The 8,585-nt window shown below is 43.7% G+C and overlaps 1 protein-coding gene across 1 annotated transcript; it reads right to left on the reverse strand.

Annotated features, from left to right (window-relative positions):
* Positions 1 to 1,282: 1,282 nt before the first annotated feature.
* LOC118823857 (zinc finger protein Rlf-like) lies at positions 1,283 to 8,022 on the reverse strand. The gene is made up of 5 exons (XM_036593698.1): positions 7,920 to 8,022; positions 7,307 to 7,509; positions 6,806 to 6,942; positions 6,445 to 6,586; positions 1,283 to 6,340 (listed from the first exon to the last, which is right to left on the reverse strand). The coding sequence occupies exons 1-5, from the start codon at positions 8,020 to 8,022 to the stop codon at positions 1,361 to 1,363; spliced, it is 5,565 nt and encodes a 1,854-aa protein (XP_036449591.1). The 3' UTR covers positions 1,283 to 1,360.
* Positions 8,023 to 8,585: the final 563 nt, after the last annotated feature.

The raw sequence follows: 8,585 nt of genomic DNA on the forward strand, positions 1-8,585 counted from the left end.
TCAGTTGTGTTCTATTAAGGCTGGAGCTAAATCCTGCAAGGTGCTACATCTCCAGCACCACTTGTTTTAAATGTGATACTGTTGCCCTCTGGTGGCCACTTAGGTATATTTCCAACATATCGTGAATGGAGATGTTTGATTACTACAGCTTTTTAATAAGCCATAAGAAAGGATCTTAACTCATTTCTATAATCAGTGACAGTATGTGCTGTTTTTCTGCAGTGTGCCCAGTGTACTACTGACAAAGTCTCACCAACTCTCAATACAAACAGGAAACACCTTGTAAACCCACAGCCTGGTCTTTTGCTCCTCATTTGCACATGCCCACGAGGTTGTAGGGTCACATATTTCTCATTTTAGGGTTCAAAGGAGTGCTTACCAGTACCTTTTGTCCCATGTGCCCTTAGGTGAGGACTGTAACAGCACCAGACTCCTACCCAAAAGTCCTTCTGATACAGTGTCAGCTTGCTCTTGTTAGTCTTCAGAGACATTGTTGAACCTCATCAAATTGGACAGGTCCAGTGGTTTCTAAGTCGGTGGCAGCCAATAATGCATTACACATTTGTATTAGATTACAGAACTTGATACACAAATGCGTAGTGGATTATTTAAAAGCAATCCTTATGCAACAATAGGCTCATATAGCAATCAGAAAACAGAAAACAGTAAAGAACAGCATGGATCTCTTATTTAACACAGCCTGAAATTTTGGCCTTGAGATGACCCGAACCTTCCCAGACAACCAAGTTTTCAGAATCCCAACCAGAACAAAATTTATCAACCTGAACCACATCAAGTTTCAAGCCAGTCCGTCAAAACAGTCCAATTCTGGCCCCAACTGACCCATTATAACAAAACTGCAGAAAGTACTACCAAAATAGAAAGCCAGGGCAAACTCTCTTCAAACTGGGAGGTACTACAGTGGGCAGGCTGTGAGTCACAAAACTTATAAACTTTTAAAAAGCAGTTTGATCACACCATTGTACTGTAATATATATCCTCTGAGAACCAGGAAGAATGAAATCGTTATAGATGCTGGAAAGAAATGACTTTCAGAACACCTCTATAATAGATAATTATATCAAAACAGTGCTAGAATAAATTAATGAAAAAACACAACAAACTTTTCTTTTTCCAGTTTTTTTATTGGATCTTATTTACACATATAAACATTTTTTCCTTGTATGGCAATCAAGGTACTTAACCTTGCAGTTTGGCAAATAACAACCAAATTGTAATAATGGCGTTATACTGTGGAAGTCATTCAGATCACACCATACACAACAACAATAATAATAAAATAAAACTTAAAACAGTGGGCAAGAGTTTTACCTGCCTTAAAATAGTCCCAAGCAGCAGTTTATGCTTTTGTTTCAGGGGGTAGGAGATCAAGAAATGAAGCAGAAGACTTATGTCTTTCTAAAACTACCACAGGCTTAAGAAACTGAAGCTGTTTTATAGCTTGGTCACCACAGCCCCTCAAAGCCCTTTCCAAAATAAAACGCAGGTTCTGGATGGAGCTGCACTCCCCTTTAGAGAGCAAGGGCTTAAGGTGTAACGATCGAGACTTTTTACCACGGGAGATGACAGGTCCTCTTTGGTCGTTCTCCTTGACTGAGCCGTTGCGTCGGTGAAGATCACGTCGTCGGGTAGGATCTGGTTTATAGCAGGTGTTCAAGACCGCCACTGTCCGCACCTTGTCGCATCGCAAATGCTCTTCCTTCTCTTGAATGAACTTCAAGAACGAGGACTCGAATCCCAAAGGTTTGTAAGTTGCTATGTCAAACGCCTTTGGAGACAAGCTGTGCGTCACTTGATCTTTTTGGGCTGGTGGATGAGGCACAGCGGGTAGTGGCTCAGAGAGTTCCGAATTTTTCCGCCTGAGGGGCTGTCGTGTTGGGGTAGGATTTGCGGGTATACAGATGGTAGTAGAGACACTAACTGGTTTGCTTTCTCTGCCCAAAGGGTCTTGTGAAACATCGTCAACAGTTATTCTAAGCTTGGATGGTGGAGAAAGGTCTAGCGGTGGCGGGGGCACAAGGGGAGGAGCTGGAGACTCTGTTTTTGGCCACTCCTCCTGAGACAATTGCTCCTCCTGAGATGGGCTCCCCTGGTCAAGAAGCTCAACAGCACGTCCGTTAGATTCCCCATAAAGCACGTCATCCGCAACAATCAGTACACTGCTATCAGGAGACAGCTCCCCTGAGAATTCTACAACCTCCTTTCCCATCGATTCAGTTTTGATAGAATGGAGGCTCATAGGCAAGGACGGGCCTCCTGGATTCTCAGGCTCAGCTTGATACTCCATTTTGAGGACACCATTAGGAACTCTTGCCAAATCGGGTAAAGCAGACATTGCCGATTTCTTTTGTATGAGCTCTTCCAGCTTCTCAGCTGTATAAAAGAGCTTGTCCTGATTTTGGGACAACATGGAACGGACCATTTTGTGAACTCTTATATAATGTCGACGCATACTTTTGATACTTGAGACCACAGAGTCACAGTTCTGCACCATGCAAGGGTAAGCCACAGGCAAGCAACGATCTTGGCACATCTGCAAAGCCTCCTCAGGTGTTCGATAGACAAATTCACCCCCATTTTTCTTGGACTTTGGTTTTACACATGGCTCCTCTTCTGGTGCTTCTTCAATAGGTTCAAAGTTCTCAGTCTGACTAGTGTCACAATCTGTACTGCAGCACCTTAAAGACTGCTTGAGGGGTATCCTTTGGGACACCTTTGAAGACTGAGAGGAGGATCTGATGATCAGCTTTTTTTGGCAGCCACTGTTGGATCCATCTCTCTTGTGGGAGCTTTGAAGACGCACCACAAGGGGAATGGAGTTGTCACAGCGCCTGTAAAAGATGTGCTTTTTGAAACTGCTGAACTTGGAGTGTAAATGTGGGGCTGAAGATAGGGCTATGGGCTTCATCGGAGTTTGGTTCTGATGCGTCTGATTGGTGTGACGCAAAAGGCTGCTCTTCAGGTGGTAGGTAGCATTGCAATTCGCATAGGTACACCTGAATCTCGGAATGGGTTCCTCCGATACTTGATGTTCTTTGCGGTAGTGTCTGTTCAGACTAGAGAGGTGATTGAACTGCTTATTACATCCATTGTATTTACAATGGAAAACATCATCCTCCTCATCCCAACACACCTGGGAGGTGTTGTAGTGGTGTACATTTTGCAAGTGGCGCAGAAGACTGTACTGCTTCATGAACGCAGCACCACAGCCCTTGTGTACACAGTAGTAGGATTCGTCTTCCCCTGCATCATCCATGCACTTATTCCCTTTTGTTACCAAACGTTGGCTTGCCCTTCTCTCCTGCACGACTCCATCTAAAGCAGTTTTGCCCTCAGCAGGGCCATGTTTCAACAATGACGGCTGTCTACTCCTTGGTTTCTTGTCTTCACTCATAATTTTGTCATCTCTTCTCTCCTTCTTACCCACCCACACCATCTCTCTCTCTTTGTTCAGAGGTCTGTCTTTCAAAGTGGGAACATTCTTTTTCTCCACAGGAACCTCTTTTGCTTTCAAAGATCCTGAACCTTCTTTGTTGTTTGGTTTGGTTGGAGCCTGCAGATCAGGAGCATCCTCAGCCTTCTTTTTTGAAGATCTCAAACTTTCTTTGTTGTTTGGTTTGGCTGGAGCCTGCAGAGCAGGAGTATCCTCAGCCTTCTTTTTCAAAGAGCAGTTTGTTTGTTCTGCAACTGCCATGTTTTTGTTATGCTTAAGGCGATAATGAGCCTTCAGCTCTTTCCTTTCTTTGTAGCCCTTAGAGCAGAGGTGGCACTTGAAAGGCCTGAACTTGAGAGGATTAAAAATATCCTTCTGTTTTACTTCCTCCTCGCTATATTCATGCTTTGTGACATAGTGATGCACCAGTGCATAGCTAGTGACACTTTCATAGCCACAGCTATCAACATCACAAGTGTAAGGCTTGCTTGGCTGCTGGAAAACAACATCGTCTGTCTGATTACCATAGTTGGGTTCTCTAGGTGAAGGTGGTGACTCTGCCTTGCAAGGTGATTCTACCTTCCACAGCGGCCTCTTTGAATCATTAGGTGCCTGCTGAGATTTGATTTCGATTTTGTTGGGTGTTGCTTTGGCAGGAGACTTAACATTTGAAGTAGTGGAAGAGGACACCTGTGGCACTTTAGATTCTGAACTATGTCTACGGGGATTACGTCGAACACTGCTGGAGACGGCAGAATTAAGGCTTAGCTGACTAAGGCCTAGCACAATTTCAGTCAATGCATCACTGATTTCTGAGTGACTTGTACGAGCACTGAGTTTTGAGGAAGATGCTGATTCACACTGCACAGAATCTATTGAAGACAAAAGAACATTTTCCTGACTAGATCCCTGGATGGATGGACAACTTGGACTCTCGTCTCGACTGCTTTTATTGTCTTTAACAAACTTGTCCTTTGAATGGTCTTCATTTTCTACTTTGCAAACCTTGTTCTCTTCTTTAAACTGATCAGGATGGACAATTTTCAAGTGCTTCTGGATCTCTCTTGCTTTGTTAAAGGTCCTGCCACATTTCTCCAGGCCACAGGTGAATTTTTTACCATCAAAACAGACAGCAACACAAGTCAGTGAACCCTTGGACTCTTTGCATTCCAAGTGTCGTGATGGCGGGAGTTTGTTTTGTGCCCCATTCAACAATTCCTTTTTTGACTCTTGGGACACTTTACAACCATCATCGTCCTCTACAATGGGAAGCATAAATTTCCTTTTTGCTTTCCTCTGTGCCTCAAAGTCCCTCTCTGAGAAGGTGATGCCATGGGTTTCTAAGTGCTTCAGGAATTCCTTACGACAGTAGTAAAACTTCTTGCAGCCTGGACCAGTGCAGGTATATGCTGCATCGCGGAAGTGCTGAGCCTCATGGTGATATAGCTGACCCAGGTCACAGAAGGAGAGACTACAGCCCTTGAGTTCACAGTGGTAGGCGAGCAGAAAGCCATGGCTGTGTTTGTGTGCAAGGAGTTCGTTGGTGGTGTCGAAACGGCCACAGCACCCTGCGACCACACACATGTACGGATGCTCTCCGTAATGCATGCGACGGTGCTGCCTGTGGTGATGGGAACTCATAAATGTTCGGCGACAAAACGTGCACTTCTCCCGACGGTCTTTCATCTCCATGTAATGTTTAACATTTGGGTCTGATTCATCATGCTCATTCTTCAGGTGAACACCCAAGTACTTGTAAAGCTTAAAAGTCCGTGAACAGTCCGTGGCAGGGCATGGATAAATCTCACGATCCTGTAGCTTAAAGTGTTTATAGATGTAATCAAATGTGATGTAATCATCATCATCATCTGTTGGCTTTTTAGGCACAGTGGCAGCTTGCTCCAAAATATGTTCCAACACAACGGGATCATGCGTAGACTGGTAATACATGACTAGGGATGGGTCCAAGGGTATCTGGCCAGGCTCCAGGTCATTAAAATCATCCTCTTCTGTCTCCACTGCAAACTCCAACTTCTTTTTTACACTTATCTCCTTCTTTTTCACTTTCTTCTTTCTCAAATGGCAGACTCTGGTAGGCATTCGAAGGTGTTCTTTGGAATGTGGAACAAGGTCATCTTTACTTTCAAATTTTTGCAGGCACACAGGACATGTCCATACGTCATTCGTCAAGTGCTTTCTCGAGTGATGGAGGAATCGTGGCTCAATCACCTCCTTCTGGCATATCTGACAGAGGAACTTATATTTCTGCCACCTTTTGGCCCTTTCAGAAGTCCAAAGCACCTCTTTCTTTGGAGAGTGCTGAAGCTGTAACTTCTTTGCACTTCCCTGTTGCTGTACCTCAACATTTCCCTCATGCTGCTTGTTCTCCTTTTGTTCGGCATGACCATGCCCATTAGTCTCACATTCATCCTCTTTCTCAGCACATTCGTCCTCTTGAGTCGTCACTGGCTGAGCACCGGTCACATCCTCCACACCCTCACTCTCGTCTTCCTCAGGCTCCAGTCCTAGCAGCTTAATACAATAGTGCTTTAAGGTTTTCCAGTCCCAGAACTCAGGGTCAAATGGCCAGTGGGCTTTGAGAGCAAGCAGCAGCTCACAGCGCAACGAATTAGGGATAATAGCGTTCTCCTCATCATACTTTTGATCTGGATGCCCGTAAAGATCCTCAAGGCTGTCAAACACCTCTCGCGAGGGGCTCAAGAGAAACTCTGTGAGCTGGCAGGCCCGCAGAACCTCAAGATCGTCTGGAAGGAGACACGCCACTGTTTTGCAGACAGTTGTTTTGGTTTCTGTGTCCTCTTGTCTTGGAAGTTGAAGGGCTTTGACACAAAGTTCGACTGACACTGCCAGACCAAAGTGCATTGTCTGGAAACAAGAAGCAAAAGGGAGACATTTTCAGTTGGGCTTCTCAGTGTAGATAAAGCCAAAAAAAGAACAGCATGACTCTGGAAATAAATAGAATTTTTCACCTCAGTTTGTATTACTCGGATGAGGAACAGCAGATGGTAGACTGTCTTAGCTATAGCCCCAAACTGGAGGCACCGTTCTAAGAATGATTCGAGGGATCCATCAATTCTTCTCTGCAGCTTGCTCCAAAGCAGCGTCAACTCCCTGAAAGAGAAACACAATGAAAAACAAAGCCCAGATACATTCAGATGTGATAATTCCCACTGCAATCTGCATCAAGTCTGGATAAGCTCTACTGAATGTGGAACAAAACATTAATCGAATATGTGAGAGCTCAGAAGTGATAACCTTTCATGTAAAAATCCTTCACTACACCAAGTACCTAAGCTGGGTTTTAAAAGGTATTATAAGTAAAAAACCTACCAGGAGCAGTACAGGCTTTCTTGCTGTAGTTGCTGGGTGAAGTAAGTGGTACAAAGGATGAAGGCTGTGTTCTCATCACCTTCTGTCTCCATATTGCAAATGATGTCCAGAACATCCTTGCCATCCAGACTAGAGATCTAACAGGACAAGAGAAACATGCAAAATAAATGAATGAATGGATATTGTTTACATGCAAGTAAAAGACTTTTACGTAAAAGTGTCATGTTGAAGGAGATTATTCTGGATATTCGATATGCATGCATTCCCCCATCTCCCCAGAGGGGCAGAGGGGCTGACAAGGATAACTGGCTAAACAGCAGAGAGGATAAGTCACTCAGTCTGTCAAGATATTGGGATTCCTCTCTGAGGAAGATGCATCGCTGATCTTATGTTAGACATGGCCCCGCAGACCTTAATGATGCATTTATCGGGGTCACCCATTTAAAAAAATGACCATGAAAATAAATGTAATCATACAGTCAGAGTGATGAGATGCGTTACCTCCACAATAGCCTCCTCACTGGGCAACAGTTGGCAAAGTTGTGTGACAAAGGTTTGGTGAAAGTTGGCCTGACCAGGCAGCAAGCTGCAGTTGCCACAGGCTTTAATGAGAATCAAAGCCTTTTCAGCCTCTCCCACTTTCTCCAGATGCTTGATCCTCATCTCCAAAAAGTCATCCCCTTCCAGAGCAAGGTAGGCATTCACTGTAGGAGACAATAACGGCATATAGAGGAAAAATCAATGATTTTGAAAATGTTTTAGAAGGAAACTTTAGAAGGTAACCTGTAATTGCAATGTTTACATCTGACATCTAATATGTTCATTTCATTTTAAGGTGTCAAATATGTATTGCTTACAAAAACACATTTCCATCTTATATACAGTTACGATCAACAGTCAGAATTTTGCTTCATTTCATTGAAGCTGCTGAAATATTGGAGAAAATAATGTCCATTTTATTTTTGTACTTTTATTTAGAGAGCACACTGAGCCTGGACAAAGAAAACTCAGGCTTCAGATAAAATCTACGACTGGCTTTACTGGTTTTACCTACTTTTGTCCTACATTTCAGGTGTGGTCTATGTCTAGGCCAAAGTAATAGAGTGCTACAGACCCTCATCTGCATCTGTGGGCTGTCCGGTGAGGAGGGCGACGAGGGTGGGGTTACTCCAGGCACCACCCTCTCCTGTGATCTGCAGAAGCGCCTGCAGGTCCATGCTCCCGTACTGTGACATGGCTTTATGTGCAGCCTGCATAGAAACACACTGCTGTCTGGAGTCTGCATTCAACCAAAATTATGAGACCAGACCTTCCTGATAACATTCAAATGCAGAACATTCAAATCAGACTGAAGATAGATAAATAAACCTGACCAAAATAACTAAATTAATGAATTCAAAAACAAATAATTAATTAATACATTAATTGTTATTTGTGTTTATTGATTTGCTGTGATGAGTGTATACCACACAGTCACACACACAGACACACACCTACACACACACACGCCTATTCATTTGCTCATACTAGCTTATACTCAAGAATTGATCATTTTAGAATTGCGTGTTTTTAAGGACAGGCTGGGGACTCATGGGTTCAGGGGCTCTCGCCTCCCTCCTCTCTTTCTCCCTCCTCCTGGCAGGGCTCCAGACTGTGCTAAAAATGGCCACAATTGTGAGCACAATTATTAATTTGCAAGTAATAAAATGAATTAACTTGTCAGTGGCGACAGGTAGCAACCTTGGATTATTATTATTTTTATGGGCAACTAGTTACTACA

Source organism: Colossoma macropomum, unplaced genomic scaffold (genome assembly GCF_904425465.1).
Source record: "Colossoma macropomum unplaced genomic scaffold, Colossoma_macropomum, whole genome shotgun sequence".
Lineage (NCBI taxonomy): Eukaryota > Metazoa > Chordata > Actinopteri > Characiformes > Serrasalmidae > Colossoma > Colossoma macropomum.

Excerpts from the sequence above, each read along its gene's own strand:
- LOC118823857 (XM_036593698.1), bottom strand. The coding sequence starts at position 8,022 with ATGGACCTGCAGGCGCTTCTGCAGATCACAGGAGAGGGTGGTGCCTGG. Across the intron at positions 6,943-7,306 it reads GTGAGGAGGCTATTGTGGAG|ATCTCTAGTCTGGATGGCAA; the intron begins GTAACGCATCTC and ends TTGTCCTGTTAG. Across the intron at positions 6,587-6,805 it reads GAAAGCCTGTACTGCTCCTG|GGAGTTGACGCTGCTTTGGA; the intron begins GTAGGTTTTTTA and ends TTTCTCTTTCAG.